Source organism: Amborella trichopoda, chromosome 7, assembly GCF_054954075.1.
Source record: "Amborella trichopoda isolate Santa Cruz 75 chromosome 7, AtrichopodaSantaCruz75HAP2 v2.0, whole genome shotgun sequence".
Lineage (NCBI taxonomy): Eukaryota > Viridiplantae > Streptophyta > Magnoliopsida > Amborellales > Amborellaceae > Amborella > Amborella trichopoda.
In genome coordinates this window covers 44,094,465-44,111,182 of record NC_142342.1, presented here as the reverse complement: position 1 = coordinate 44,111,182, position 16,718 = coordinate 44,094,465, and the positions used below count along the sequence as shown (strand labels likewise).

The 16,718-nt window shown below is 36.0% G+C and overlaps 1 protein-coding gene across 3 annotated transcripts; it reads left to right on the top strand.

Moving 5' to 3' along the window:
- Positions 1-5,126: 5,126 nt before the first annotated feature.
- LOC18423152 (wings apart-like protein 1) lies at positions 5,127-16,467 on the top strand. 3 transcript variants are annotated; one of them, XM_011627297.3, is made up of 14 exons: positions 5,127-5,983; positions 6,431-6,530; positions 7,931-8,270; positions 8,568-8,680; positions 9,380-9,508; positions 9,620-9,713; positions 9,838-9,918; positions 11,815-11,892; positions 12,001-12,407; positions 13,360-13,640; positions 14,101-14,257; positions 14,936-15,033; positions 15,184-15,265; positions 15,384-15,866. In XM_011627297.3, exons 1-14 carry the CDS (start codon positions 5,436-5,438, stop codon positions 15,465-15,467), a joined length of 2,592 nt encoding a protein of 863 aa, XP_011625599.1. In that variant the 5' UTR covers positions 5,127-5,435; the 3' UTR covers positions 15,468-15,866. The 3 variants fall into 3 exon arrangements, with proteins under 3 accessions (XP_011625599.1, XP_006827805.1, XP_088727738.1); XM_006827742.4 differs by having other exon boundaries at positions 11,815-12,407; positions 15,384-16,467; XM_088871612.1 differs by lacking the exon at positions 11,815-11,892.
- The last annotated feature ends 251 nt before the right edge of the window (positions 16,468-16,718 follow it).

The following is a 16,718-nucleotide window of genomic DNA, read 5'->3' as shown; positions in this document are numbered from 1 at the left end:
TTTTTATCCAAATTGTTTGATTGGTTACTTACAAATATTTCAATGAAAGTAATTGTTTAAATTGCTTCAAGTGAATTATTGTTAATGATTTCAATGATATTTTGAATATACGATGTTAATGCTTTCCGATGTTAAAGAGTTTCTGAGATAATTTAAGTATGTGTGGACCTATCTGGGATGCCGATAGGGATTATTTGGACTCATCCGGTACGCCGGTGAGGTACATTTGGACCTACATGGATTGTTTGGACCTATCCAGTTATGCCGCTAGGGACTATTTGGACTCATCCGGACGCCGGTGAGGTATGTTTGGACCTGCAGGATTGTTTAGACATATCTAGTTACGCCAGTAGGAACTATTTGGACTCATTCGGGACGCCGGTGATGTATGTTTGGACCTGCAGGGATTGTTTGGACCCATCTAGGACGCTGGTGGGGTATATAGGTGAGCTACTTGGGACGCCAGTAGGGTATTTTATGAAATCCTTTGAGTTATGCATTGCTGTTAAAATATTTATATGCATTTCAATCATTTGGATTATGTTTAATTGTGCATTTCTAAACGTGAAATTGTTATCCATAAATGCTTTTTGCTCGCATTGTTTCTAATAGACCTCCATTTTTTAAAATGCTTACATCTTTCGACTATGATTATTTTTTAGGACAATGATGATCACTTACTGAGTAGCCAAACTCATCAAACTATGGTAAAAAAATTTTAGGGTAATTGCAGTCTCTCTAGTTGAAGGCACAACATGACCAACTTTGGAAGAAGTCATAGTTATGATGAAATTTTCTCTTTGCGACTTTTGTTCAAATTCACTATTGTAAATTTTGTCCTATCAACATATGTATATCTAAACCTTCATGTTAATACTAGTTATGAGTAGACTTTGTACAGACTCTTAGAAATGGAAAAATCTGTTTTAGTGCAATAAATGGTGAAGTAGAAAATTTTCATTTTGTTAAAGATAGACTGTTACATCTCAAGGATTCCAGTGTTATAAATCTTGGGGTGTGACATATGATTTGCGGACAACCAATACCAATGAGCTTGGTTTTACTCAAATTAACTTTAAGTCCAGTTGAGAGTTCCACATTTTTAATAAAATCCATAAGCAAGTGATTTCCTTAACAGTAGGATCACATAATATAATGATATCATCAGCACACTGTAAATGTGATACTATAAGACCATTATTACCAATATTAACACTTGATATGATCATTTGCACTGTCAATCCATTAAGCATGACACTGAAGCTCTTAGCTACCAAAGTATATAAAAATGGTGAAATATGGTTCCCTTGTTTCAATCATCTTGATCATTTGAAAAAACCAGTTGCTTTGCCGTTAACAAGAACTGGAAAATGGTTAGAAGATAGACAACCATCAATCTACAATTTCCACCTTGAACAAAAACCCATTTTAGCTATGATACTTTGTAGTACCCCCCAATCAATCTTACCATATGCATTATCAAATTATAGCTTACAAATAAGACCCGATTTGTCATCATTAATTATTGAGTGGATACATTCTTGTGCAACTAAAATACTATCTATAATTTGCCTATCCTTCAAGAATGTTGATTGTGGTCATTTAATAACCATGTGAATCACTAGACGCAGTCTATTAGCTAAAATATTTGTTATGATTTTATAAAGACTAACAATAATACTAATAGGCCAAATATCTTTGATATCCGCAATGACATTTTCTTTGGAATTAAAGCAGTAAAAGTATGATTTATGACAATATTAATTTGACCCTTCAAATAAAATTATTTCAATAATTGAATAATATCATCTTTCAAAATATCACAAAAATGTTGAAAAAATGCCATTAGGTATCCATCTGAGTCAAAAGCCTTATCTCTGCATAGGCTAAAGACTGCATATATGATTTCTTGCTCTTCAAATTTTCTATCCAACCACTGAGCTTGTTCTAACTACAACCTAGTAAAAGGTAGATCTTCAATGGATAGTTGAATCACACTATCGGTCTCATAAGACTTATTGAAATGATCAACCATGACCCTTTCAACCTCTGACATGTTGTTACAGTCTTTTCCTTCAATACGAAGGCTTTGAATTGAGTTACTCCTATTCCTTGTATTAGCAATAGTATGGAAGAAACTCGTGTTTTTATCGCCATCCTTGAGCTATTTCACACGATATATTTGTCTCCAATGGATTTCCTCCAAATTAAGCAACTGTTTATACGTAGCCACCCATAAGCCTTTGTCTCTGAAATGATCACGTGTTAGAGCACATCCCGTAAACTGAACATTACCTGACTCTTTTATATGAGACTTTGCAACCCTGATTTTAGATTGTAAATCTCTCAAAACATTCATCTTCTATGTAATAGTCATTTGTTTCAATAGTTTGAGCTTCTTTGAAATTTGAAAACCTTTCCAACCATCAGTGGTAGTATTTTTCAAAAAATCTTCAATCAGACTAAGTAAAGGTCTATCTGATAGCCATGCCAATTCAAATCTAAATGGGGATGGTCCAGATAAGAAACTGTCAGAGTTAAGGAGAAAAGGGTCATGATCAGAATAAATTTTTGGTAAGGCTTTCACACTTATTTTTGGCAAACGAGTAACAAACTCAGAAAAGACAAGAGACATGCATAACCTTGTCAAAATAATATTTGTAAATTATGATTGGACCAGGTATAGTTAGCCTCAGTAGAAAGAAGATCAATCAATTGATGGCGCTGCATAACCTCAAAACAATATCATACAAGAAGACATAGAAGGAGAAGATGTAGACTCACGAGGCCGTCTAATAATATTAAAGTTACCACAGACCAACTAAGGCACATTCAAATTTAACTGAATATTTGTTAGTTCCTCAAGAAAAGCAGACATGTTAGCAGTTATGTTGGGCCCATATACTACAGATAAACACTAAGAAAAATTATCTAAAGACTTTTGGAAAACAATGGAAACGTATCTACTTGAAATAAAGTTTTGTGAAGCACTCAAAACCAAATGGTCCCAAAGGAAGCAAATATCACAACAAATCTCATTGAATAAGTAAAAATAGCTACACCAAATGATATGGGGGAATTGTGGCCTCAATGATGGTATTACCCTTAATATAGTAGAATGACAAGGATGATTTGTATGATCAACCCCAATTAATTAGGAAAAGGCTATGATAATGATGATGAGCTATTCGAAATGATAAACTTATTTGTAAAATTGTCTTCAAGCTAATCTCGGGTAATTTTATTTTGGGCAAGCTTTCTATGCTTCCCCTGCAATATGAAACTTATATACCTCATTTTATACAATCATCCATTATGAATGGAGGGTTAAGATTGTCTCAATCACAATGTCATGTCTCCACACTAGTTTATTTTTAACTTTTTTCTACAAAATATTTTGACTCCAAATTTTGGGCGTCCAATCCTTTATTAAACTCGCACATGTAAAACATATATATAAAAAACTCCCAATAAAATAAAATGACCAAAATACCCATGAAAGGTTCAAGGGGTATTTAGGTCATTATATTTTATCAAAAAAATTGTTTTAGTATTTTTTGTAGAAGCGTCCCAATGAGAAGATGACATGTACTAAATTTCATATTCACACAATATGCATAAAAATAATTTAAAATAGTTTGAGGCGTCCGATCTAAGATCAAATGATGAGTGACCCACTTGATCAAAATTGGACGGTTGGATGACAGGGGGAGCATAGATCTTCTATGTTTTATGGGAAGTACAAAAACCTTATCCATTTTATGATAGGTACGGTTTTTATAAGGTTGCAACCTTAAACAATCTAATTAAGGCGCATCTCCAATTTTAATCGTAACATATATTTTTGGTATAAAAAATTTGCAGGATTATCTAAAAATCTATTTTTCATAGCTAATTATAAAATTCTAAACTCCAAAAATAGTTAAAATCAAGTAGATCTATAAACATATGAAAATATTATAATTAGATGGTCTAGATAATGTGTTGCAAGATACACTATTTATAGGACTCAGAAAGGGTTTTTGTTTTTCATATTCATACATCTCGATGTCGAGATGATAAATTATAGGGTTTTTCAATATTAAAACAACATTTTTCGATGGATTTTTTAGGTGCATGTAACCTTAAAATGTAGAATTAAAGATGCACCTGATAAATCAATCGAAAAACGTTGCTTTAATGTTGAAAAACCTCTAATTGAGCATCTCGACATCGAGATGTATGAATATGAAAAAAAAAAGTTCTTGAGTTTCAAAAATAGTTGCAACACATTATTTAGACCGTCAATATTCAATATTTTCATATGTTTATAGATCTACATGATTTTAACAATGGGTGCCGTTTCTATAAGTTTGTAACCTTAAACAATCCAATTAAAGTGCACCTCCAAATTTTATCATAACATGTAATTTTGTTGTAATTTTTTTTTTAGGATTATCTTAAAAACTAATTTCATATCTAATTAGAAAATTTTAAACTAAAAAAGCGGTTAAAATCAAGTAGATCTACAAACATATGAAAATCTTGAAAATAAATGGTCTAGATAATGTGTTGCAAGATGCACTATTTTTTGGACTCAAAAACATTTTTTTTTTTAATATTTATACATCTCGATGTCGAGATGATCAATTAGACTGTTTTTCAACATTAAAACAACCTTTCATATAGATTTTTGAGGTGCATTTGTGATTCTACATTTTAAAGTTGCAACCTTATATAAACTTTTCCCTTTAACAATAATTGAAGAGTAAGATTTTACGATCGATATGAAAAAAGATTTTAAGATAATTACAAGAATATTTTATGCGAAAATTTCATATTATGATAATATTTGGAGGTGCGCCTTAATTGGATCGTTTAAGGTCGCAACCTTATAAAAACCTATACAAGGATTAGTTCTATTGAAAACAAAATACCCCTAAGATTAACATTGGTGAGAGAAGGTCATGATGATTCCCAACCATCCGATGTCAAATCTGACGTTGAAACATGTATCATGAAGTTAACGAAAAGTTCATTTAAATTTTGGATGCAATGGATTATACACTTTCATCCGTTCAATTTCATATCTAGCGGCTATACAGTTGTACTGCATACCGTGAAGTTCAAAGCAAAAGAAGCAAACAGCAGAGGAGAGGGCAAATACGGAAATTGCGAAATCGTTATTTTCAAAAAATTATGAGAGCAGAGGGCGAGGCCAACCTTCGTTCATGGCGCTCTCACTTTCTCTCTCATGATCCCTCTTTCTCTTTCTCTCTCTCTAAACCTCTCTCTTTCTCTCTCTACAGAGAGAAGCCCCATTTTCCGGTCAATTCTCACCCACCCCATCGACGCCGGAATCTTCCCCTTTCTTGAGAACCCGGGGGTTTGCTTTCTATCCCTCTTTGTAAAAACCAGATGAGAGCCCGAAACTGTAATTCTCCGCCATAGCCAAAATGATAGTGAGGACGTACCACAGGCGGAGCCGCTGCAATGGCCGAGCCCTCTCTGATTGCAGTAGCTATGGCGATGAGGACAGCTTCAGGGAATCTCTCTCTCAAGAAAGCTCTCAGGAAATGTTCTCTTACCCCTTCTCGTCTCAGGACTCCTCTTCCTGGTCCATGGAGGCTACAGAATTGTGCCCTTCATCAAAAGACCTAGATCTATGGCCCCTCCCCCCTCGCCCCCTTGTCAATTCATCCGATTGTCCAAAATCAAAGAAACCGAGAACCCTAATTTCTGAAACCATGGATAATGTCGATGTTTCAGAGGAGATGGATGGCTCGAGAAGAAATAAGGGGGTCTGGTCGTCTTGTGTTCCCGCAACTGCCAGTTTAATGGAGGCTCAAGAGTTTGGTGAGATGATGGAGCATGTTGATGAAGCCTATTTTGCATTGGATGGTTTGAGACCAGGCCAACCTCTGAGGATTCAGAGAGCCAGTCTCTTATCGCTGCTATCCATATGTGGAACCTCGCAACAAAGGCGTGTTCTCAGAGCTCAGGGGTATGATTGATTTAGAAATTCACCTTCGTTTTGAATGTTTCAATATTATCAATTTTCTCCAAAGAAATTGAATTATGTCCATTGAAATTGATAAATTTTACTATGGTTCACGCGCTTGTTTTGAATAGTTGGGTGAGTTGGGTTGATGATGATTTCTTTACAGTTTGTTGGTGACGAAATTTGACTGCTTAGTTACAAATGACATGGTTTGGTCTGCCCATTTTATTGGAATTGAAATGTATCTCACCCCATGAACCAATCAGCGATTTCCACGATAAGAACAAACGCTTCAATAATGTGTTGGGGCTCCCTGTTTTTTCTATTTCAGTTCATTACGTGGAGTCATACTTATTCTGTTTTCAATTTGGAAAGTCTGAATACTATTTGTTTATTGTGATGACGTGCCCTTGTTATGGTGGTTCTAAATTACCAAGTTCCTTTTTGCAGGATGGCTAAGGCAATCTTTGATGCCATACTAATTTTGCACACTGATGATTCTCCAAGCACTCTTGCTGCTGCAGCTATTTTTTTTGTCTTGGCAAGTGATGTAAGTTGCAACACCTTGCTGTTTGTCTATTTAGGAAGCTAGAAATACACATGAAGAATTAAGTTTTGCATTTCAGCATGGTTAATTAGTACTTGATGCTAGATATTGGTGTCTTAGTTAAGATTTATTCTGATATTTTTTTACCACCAGCATGGCATTTGTTTTTTATTTTTTGGACCAACCACATTTCCATGTTTTCATACTATCTCATTCACCTTGAACTAATTGTTCCTGCTTTTTTACTGATAAATAAAATTGAATGCCAATAAGAAAAGAATGAATTATTAATAAATGCAAAATGCAAGAGTGAATGTAAACAATGGATTAATGGAACATGGTTGTTTCATAGATAACTTTGCTGTCAAGGGGAAAAGCAAAGCCCATTGCAACCATGGGAAATTTGTGCAGCCTTGCTTTCTACTCACTCGACATAAATTGGGTTATTGGTTTCGGAGTGAATGTGAATTAATGCGTAAGGATATTCAGGCTTGAGAAAGTTCAGAAGTACTTTGCACCACATAATTACATTTGGAATCCATATGCATATAAACATACGAGCCATTTTCATAATCAGGGAAAAGGAATAAAAACTGCTACCTCTACCTCTGTGAACATATGAATATTATTGAAATCTCCATATGGGCAGCATAATTACACACCATACATGATGGAGTTTGAGATCAGATGCCAACCATTGAGAAAGGGTTGACAAGTTTCTAGAGCAATCAGATATTACTCTAGATTTTTCTAGAGCAACCATTGACAAAGAGTCTGGTTGATTCACAAGATTTTATTATCCTTTGTTTATAACTTGGCCTAGTCTTTCACAGATTTGGCCAAATCTGTCAGGCCTGACTCTAGCTTGGTACTCGTGCTAGTCCTGACCGGAATCCTTGTGTCTATGAGTGGTTCCAAGAGATTGTACTAGTGAAGTAAGAATTTTATAATTATTGGCTGCTTCCATTTTTAGTTTGTTCTTTTGTTTTGTGACTTCTGTTCTTAACAGTCAAGAAGGCATAAAAAATTGTAATTCTTGCCTAAGAAGAAAAAAATTAGATGCCCTCCCCCCCCCTCTCTTCCCCCTTCCCGCAAGGGGGCATCCACGATTTTGCCTTCTCATTAGGAATTGTATATTAAGTTTGTTTGAGTATATTTTGCCTTCTCATTTTATGACAAAATTTAGGTAACCAATGAAACACTTTTAGGATTTTCTTTCAAAAAGAAATCTTAGGATATCTTTTGGAGGCAATAAATCGTTGTCTTCATGATGGTATGGCCTAGAAATTAGCCTCTATGGATTGCAATATAAGCCTAGGATTTACTTTCTGTACATGAGCATGGTCTTTTTTCATTACTTTGCTCAAATTTTTTTGTTTTCTAAATCCCATGCCTTGTTCCAGGGTCAAGATGAACATTTGCTGGAATCTTCTGAGTGTGTTAAGTTTCTCCTTAAGTTATTGCATCCACCAAAGACGGTTACTATTGAGAAGAAAGTGCCAACAATTGGCAGTAAGCTTCTAGCAGCACGTGTGGATAGTGGACTGTTGAGAGCTAAACCTGAAAGTTCAGATGCTAATGTTTCTGCAATTGATGCAAAAGTTCTGGAGATCCTCCATATTGGTGAGGAGATGAAATTGATCAGAACAGAGGAAAATAGAATGAGAAGGCCAGAGCTGAGCTCGAAATGGATAGCTTTACTGACCTTGGAGAAAGCATGTTTATCAACTGTTGCTCTTGAAGGTGAACTTGGAATTGCTTTCCTAGCGCTGTTTGTGTTTCCAACAGTCTTTTACCTCTATATCATTTGTACACCAAGTGCATTCTAAAGTCTTGTGTACTACAATGACAATGGCTTGCTTAACCTTTGGGGGCACTGGGCATTGCACTATGTATAAACTAGTTTACTATTAGCAAGTTTAATTGCTATCTTCATTATCACATATACGATTTAGCCAATCTTAAATTATGGTTATATGTATGCTTTCTTACCACATAGTGGCAGTAGTTTTTTCATTTGTCATGCCTTTATTGTTTCAGACACTTCTGGTTCAGTTAGAAGGGTTGGAGGAAAGTTTAAGGAAAGATTTCGGGAACTTGGGGGTCTGGATTCCATTGTTGATGTCATCGTTGACTGCCATTCTGTTCTGGAGGTGAGCACTGAGCTTTGGTAGTTTCCGTTTTCTCAAAATTAAAAGTAACTGTTGTCAAGAATGTATAGTGTTCCCTGATCCTTCTATTTATTGGAGAAATGAAAATATGCTGCTCATCTTGAAAGTTCGTACATGGTTTGGTGGTTGAGTGTAATTTTATTTTTAATTTCCTTTACATTTTTCTGAGAAAGGTTGATGATGTTATGACCATGCAACCAAGGACATGGAAAATGGTAAAAGATGCCCAAGACGCATCGTAAACACCTCATCATCATCATCATCATCAGAGCCTTTTCCCAACTATTTGGGGTCGGCTATTGCATCTTAAACACCAAAAGGGAAATAAATGCAAAGCATGCTCCACAGTCTCGATTAAATTTCCTTTACATTGGAAACTGGAGCTATAATTTTGGTTTCTTTCATAGTGCCAATTTTGTAGAGATATTGTACTTTTGGCAGATTATTATTCAGCAGTGGTACAAGCACAAACATATTATACATTGTTGGAATATTTCCCATTATTTTTTACCAAATGCATTTTGTTGCATATAAGTTGAACAAAGCATTTTTATATGCTAGTTATATTGTCTTAGCTTTGATGCTGCTTATTCCAATGTCTTGTTGATGTAAATTTGTTCTCCCTGGTAATTTGGTGGTACTGTTTTATTTATGTTCATGCATGTCTTACTTTTTTTGCAGGGAGTTTTAAAGCATAGTTCTCTTGCAGTTCATAAATTAAAAAGCGAAGGAGCTTTGCAAAGTTTAGCGCTACTCTTAAGATGCTTTAAGATTATAGAGAATGCCACGTTTCTTAGTAAAGAGAACCAGGTACTTATTTCACTATTTGAGGTTTGTGGTGCTTCTTGGTTCAGTGCCATTAAATTTTTTGGTGTTGCTTATAATTTACCTTTTTTGTGTTTTGATGCATTTTCTCAATAGAATCATTTACTGGAGATGAATGCGAAGTTGGAATGTCCGGGATCACCACTATCTTTCGTTGGACTCATCCTGAGTGCCATCAAAATAATTTCAGGTAGATTAAAGTGCAGGTTTTCTGAATGAAGAATCTCTCGGAATTCGAAATGTATCCGAAGTCTTCTAATGCCAATGTTACAGTTGTGCTCTTGTCATTGATCATGGTTACTTTTGATTTGCAGGACTTATTTTGCTTGGGAAACGAGATTCTCCTAGTTCCTCAAGCAGAGGAAAATCATTCGATGATTTCGAAGAGTTGAAAGGTACTGTCCTTTTTATGTAGAAATAATGCATTTGCGATGATTAATTGATGCAGGGAAGATGGGATAGAAATAGTTAAATGAAAAATAATATTAGAGGGATGAGAGAATATACCGTCTCTCAAGGGTTTGTGAGAGAATCCACCCCAAAGATCTCTTCACAAGATCCAAAAATTTCTTTCTTCTCAAATTAACCATGTTGTTCAAAAAGGACCTTCTTCCTTTTAAATACAAACTTAAAACAAATAATATCAATTAAACATAAACACAAAAACTCTGTCCCTTTCTCTTCTTCTTCTTCTTCTCTTGATCTCATGTAACTCTCTCTCTTCACTTCCTAATTGTTAGGAAGCCCCATCCAACTCTACATGCCATCCTTATCCTCTTTCAAGAACACGTAACCATTTATATCTTTAAAAATAATAAACTTCCAAGTCTACCCTTCAAATCTCTATGACAAAAAAAAGGACAAAAATAACCTTAAAGAAAACTAAAGCCCCAAATAATACCAAATCCAACATTTTTTTTAAAAAAAGTAAAATAATTTTTTTTTGAAAAAATAATAAACCTCCACGTCTATCCTTCAAATCTCTACTACAAAAAAAGACAAAAATAACCCTAAAGAAAATTAAAAACCCAAATAACCCCAAATATAAGATCTAAAAAAGAAGTAAAATGAAAAAAAAAAAAAAAAACTCATTACATCATTCTCATGGGATTAGGAGAAGCTTGACTTCGAGCTTATGGAATTTGAAAAATTTCCTTTAATATATTTTCTACTTTGTTTCATCTAGAAATTTTCACCATTCTCTTATCGAACTTTTGATTGTTGGACCTAATATCCTTCTTTCTTCCCCCCAGGTTATCGCATAATTTTCTTGAAAAGATATTAGATCACTGTGGTGGATTAGAGTTATGATATGCTTGGAAAATCAACTGTGATGCCAAAATCTCTTACACGGTTGCACCTTCCACCACTTGTATTTAATGCTTTACAATCAACTCAACTTCCAAAGGAAGCTGTGGTGTGAGATTAATGCTTGGATTGGTGTTTGATTTTTGATCTTCTACCTCTTCATATTCTCGTTCCTCATGGTGCAAACTATTGAATAGATCTTATAACGTTTCTATCAGATGTTGTTTGACTCCTTCAAATTTTTGATCCAATCGCTCAAATATTTGATCTATACGCTCCATAACTAGTTATGTAGATGTTTGTGAAAGCATCATGTTGTATGGATCTCAAGTCTCTGATACTAACTGATGCAAGGAAGATGGGAAGAAATAATTAATAAAATAATAATAATAGAGGGTGTCTGGGTGAGAAATAATAAAAATGACAAAAACTCTCTCTCTCTCCCCCACATTTTCTCTCTCAATCTTATTCTCTTGATCTCATGTAACCCTATTGACTTCCTAATTGTTAGGAATCCCCATCCAATTCTATGCTCCATCCTTATCCTCTTTTAAGAAATCCTGACCGCTTTCATCTCTAAAATTAATAAACTTCCAAATCTGTCTCTCAAATCTCTATGACAAAAAAAAAAGACAAAAATAACCCTAAAAAAAACAAGGTAAAAATAAAAAAAATTAAGAAATCATTACATCATTAATTTGTCCCATATAGAAAAGAGTACCCTAGTTGAGTACCATGTCATTCGAGTTTGTGTCTATGCAAGGGTTTTGATCTTTAGAATACTAAGTTTCATTGTTGGATACTTGATCTAAAGGTACTGTCCGACACTCCCCTATTGTAGTGCCAGAAATTTTCCAAAACTTCCATTCTCCAATAAGCTGCGTTTTTCAATTTTTTTCATATGAATAGCTTTTTCATTGGTTATATACTAGCTATTTGTTTCTGAGTTTTTATGCGCTTACTCATCTAATTGAATCCTGCAGGTAAGTCAGATTCGAAGCTAACTTGTTCTCTTGAAGAGTTATACCACAAGGAGAAGCCATCCATTTTAATTAAAAATGGTATGAGCCGCAAAGTCTATCGAGACTATCAGAGTTTTAGTTCACAGACGGAGTATTCTTTTACAGATTCTATGACTACTAGTTCATGTGGGGCTAATACTTTTTCAGTAAAGGAGCCTGCTCATTCCAAGGAGAAAGCTGAAGATTTAAATGGGAGAATATCTTCTATAAATGATAATGGTGTAAAGGAAAAATCAGCTGTCCTGGGTAAGAGGTGCTTGTCTGAAGATGTTGAATGCAAGTCTGTGGACAGTCAAGATCCATTTGCATTTGATGAGTATGACATGGAACCTTCAAAGTGGGAGCAGATCTCATCGATATACAAACGTACATCTCGAAGTGAGAATACGGTCAGTGCTGACACAGAGTTGGATGATGGACATGAACTCAAGCTTGCAACCAGAACTAATGGAAAAGCAGTGAATGGCAAGGCATGTCATGTTTCAGTGGACACATGTTCCTCTATGATTGCAGAAGAGGACATTCTGGACGATTGCCTTCGTGCAGCTATAAAGGTATCCGACTGCTTTTCAATGAGGAACTGTCTTCTAATTAGTTTTGTGAATAAGATTCCTGAATGTCAATAATACCTACTGGTTCCTTAATAAGATATCAGGGGGTTTTACAGTATCTAGATCAGGTTCTTCTTGAACTAGCCTTAGGTATATAATTATGAATAGCAAATATCGATGCGCTTCCCAAAATTTTCACTTTGTACTTTAATTTTAGTGTTGTACATTGGAGTAGAGTTTTACTCAAAGATAAAGCATGATTACAAATTATAAGGCAGAGAACACCTCATAAACTTGGATATCTACTCTGTTTTGTAAGCACTACTATTCAGATGACATAGTCAACACTACTCGTTAGATGACAGTGTCAAATTATTGTACATTTTATTCGGAAGTGGACCCTAAGGGGGCATGATTCCTTGACATGCTGGAAGTTTCTTCTTCGCTCTCCTCTAATTTTCTGTTATGCATGATTCCTTGAAAATTTGTTCTTTGTTTTGAACCAGGGGATTAAGACGGATAGTTGCGTATTTACACAAAAACCAATTGTGCATTCGTGGCCAGTCTTTATCGGTCTTTCATGCCGCATATTTATCTCTGTATCTTAAAACATTATACTATTATATTTTGTTTTTCTGGTCAATTGCTTGTAGATTCACACCTTTTCGGTGTGATGGGAAACTCATGATAGAGATGGATACTAAAAGGGCTTCTGTATGTTATCGTATATAACGAGGTGCATCTAGGTTATCAGTTATCACTAACTATCAGAAGAAAAAAAAGCTCATTAAATGTCTAAGGCGAAAGAGGTTGAAAGTTTGAAGTTGCATTGATTACGTGTAAATATTACTATGACTTTAGAAATATGTGCAATGTTTCGCCTTAACACCCCGGTTAGAAAATGTGGGTTCGGTAGATTTAACTAATCATGTTATTCTGTTCATTTACCTGACAGGTGTTGATGAATCTTACAAATGACAATTCGGTGGGCTGTAAAGAAATTGCAGCTTGTGGAGGACTTGACACTATGGCTGCCCTAATAGTTGGTCACTTCCCAATATTTCATTCGTCCTTATCTCTATCTCATGATAATGAAGATATTACACCATCCTTGAAAACGGAAATCTGTGATTTGGATCGGAATGACAAGGATTATCTTAGTGATCATGAAATGGAGTTACTAGTTGCCATTTTGGGGGTGCTTGTGAATTTGGTTGAGAAGGACACTGGAAACAGGTGATTGTAATGTTTTTTGTTCTTTTATCTATCTGTAATGTTTTAAGTTAGATTTCTTGGCAAATATTTTAGAGAAGATGGCTAACCGTCAATTTTGAAATGCACCTACCTCCATCTATCCACACACACATATGCATACATACACTGTTTATGTATGTACATCTATACATATAAACGTCATGGCCCTGTCTCATGCATGTGGGGGAACTCTGGAAGTTAAATCAGAGATCCATTTCTGGCATCGGCTTTACATGTAGGTTCCTTTTTTGCAATAGCATAAAAGTTAAAGCGTTAGGAAAGCAAATAGTTTGAGATGGCATAACAACTCTTCCTGCATGGTGTTTTAATTTGAATTGAATGTCAACTTCCGAGCAACAAAGGACTATGCAAGTGCTAGCTAGATGACTCCTTTTTTTGTTAATGTTTCCGAGCGAAACTTATTAATACAAATTTTCTGCAGAACACAGCTTGCAGCTGCTAGTGTTCTACTACCAGATGGTGGAAGATCCGAAGAAGGCAAGGGGAGTCGTCAGGCTGTTATTCCTCTCCTATGCTCCATCTTCTTGGCCAACCAAGGAGCTGGTGAGACGGTCAATGATGGAACGATATCGCCTTGGGTAAATTACTTCCTATATTTTAGTTTTCCATTCCATATGTATGTATTTCATACATACCTGTTCTGCAGCCTGAGTGAATGTTATCAAGACTTGACAGAACTGGTCAGTCTCATTGGTTGGATGGGGAACCGGTTCTGTCTGATCACTGGACTGCCAATAGGTCAAAACCAGTCTGAACCGGCTGGTTGAACAGGCTGAACTGGTTGAACTAGGCGGTTCGATACTGTTTTTGACAAGTTTTTAAATTTTAGTTATATTTTCCAGACTGGTTTGACTGCTAAACCAGCTAGTCTGATCGCTAAACCAGCTGGTCTGATCGGCGCCCTCACCAGTTCAATGACTGGTGTGTTCCTGATAACATTTCATTTTAGTCGCCTTCCAATTTAACTATATATTATGATAATATTATCATAAACGTAGAATTAAAAGGTCATTGGGGATTGAATTTGACATGCGGCCCGTGTATGGAAAGGCACACAAAACTGGGTTGCCAGCATCCCTATGATTCTCATTCAGATTCTAAGATTAGATCTGAGCTTATAACCCAGTGGCATATATTTTTCCTTTCACATGTTGTGTATGATGTACTCTCTCATAATCAATTTTGGAAATAATGTGTTTCACCTTTCTTTAAAATATTTTAAATGTCAACCTAGAGATGGATTTGATTTGGTGCAGGATGATGAAGCTGCTATATTGCAAGGGGAGCGTGAAGCCGAAAAGATGATTGTGGAAGCATATGCAGCTTTGCTTCTTGCGTTCCTCTCGAATGAAAGGTTTGCTTTTGCCTTTTCAAGTTTCATGCTTTGAAGCTCGTGACTTCATTTTCTTTTTTTACTTGTTGCTTTATTTCAATATTTTTCTTGGTAAGTTATAGTAGAGGATTGATGGCTTGGGTTTTGGTTTTTCTTGGTCACTATGAATAGTGTGAATGCTCGTGAAGCCATTGCCCGTTGCCTCCCAGAGCATAATTTGAGAGCACTCGTACCAGTTTTGGAGAGATTTGTGGTATGTTTTTTTCTGGACTTTATTTTCATCTGAATATGTTCTTTGCCTTCTTTATGAATGTTATGGAGTTATGAACCATTCATTGGAGGCTGACACAGTTTTCTTGCTTCTTTTTCAGGCATTCCATTTAACTTTGAACATGATTTCCCCGGATACACATGCAATTGTTTGTGAAGTAATTGAATCGTGTAGAATGCCTTAGTGGCGTGCTGATTCTGTACATTCTCCCTCCTCCCCAACCCCCTCCCCCCCCCCCCCCCCCTCCTCCCCTCCACTCCTCCCCCCCCTTCCCCTCCCCCCCTTCACTCCTCCCCCCCCTTCCTCTCCCCTCCTCCCCCCTCCAAAAAAAAAAAAGAAAGTCTTTATCCACCGTTCTCTCATGCTCATAGCCCCCACCCTCCTCTCCTCTGTCATAACCCATTGACATCTGGTTCTCTCTCTCTCTGAGTTGCCCCCAGATAATATATGGCTTGGGTGGGTTGTAGCAGTATTTGGAAGGAACCTTTCCTGTGGTTCATGTAACACGTTTTGATATGTGTTCTTACATTATTTTTCAGTTCCATTTCATAAATGCAGGGTCTTGCTAGCTTGAGGAATGAAATTTACACTTATCTTTGGGTTCAGCATTCTTCCTTCCGCATCACATCTTCCACATCACATATCCCAGTGTCTCTACAAAGGCAAGAGAGAGGGAGAGAGTTTCATCACATATCCCAGTGTCTCTACAAAGTCAAAAGAGAGGGAGAGAGTTTCATCACATATCCCAGTGTCTCTATAAAGTCAAGAGAGAGGGAGAGAGTTTCATTGATGCCTTTGAGTTCAGAGAGAGTGAGAGAGAGATTCATTGATACCTTTGAGTTCAGAGAGAGAGAGTTTCATTGATACCTTAGAGAGATAGAGAGAGAGAGTTCCATTGATACCTTTAAGTTGAGAAAGAGAGAGGGATGCATTTTACAGCCATTTGACATTTTGGCTGAAATTTCTGTAGGTTTCAGGGCCTCGAGGCATGGATGGGAAAAACAAAACCTCTTAACACCTCAATTGTCCTTTACCTGATGCTTTTCTTTTGTAAAATACATCAATTAACGCATTCTGTGATCCGCGAGGCCAACCTGTACATATGCAACCTCCGCATGGACAAATTCTGTATATCCTCCTTTGAGCATAATCCCATTGAATGTGATTTTCTATTTTTTCCTAAATTTTTGGATCCAATTTAGAGTAGAGTAGCTGAACTAAATGAATAGTGTTTTAATAAAATAACATGTGAGTTCTTGATCACTTGGATATCACCATCTAAAACTTGATCACCATATCAGATTTGGGTAATCATGTTCAATCTAAGGTGTGATTTTTTTGGCACTGCTAGTGTAAGCCAATGTTATCAAGTTCGCGTCGCTTCAGTCGACGATGCTGAAGCCTTCGGATTTTAGGCATAAATCGAAGAGAAGCG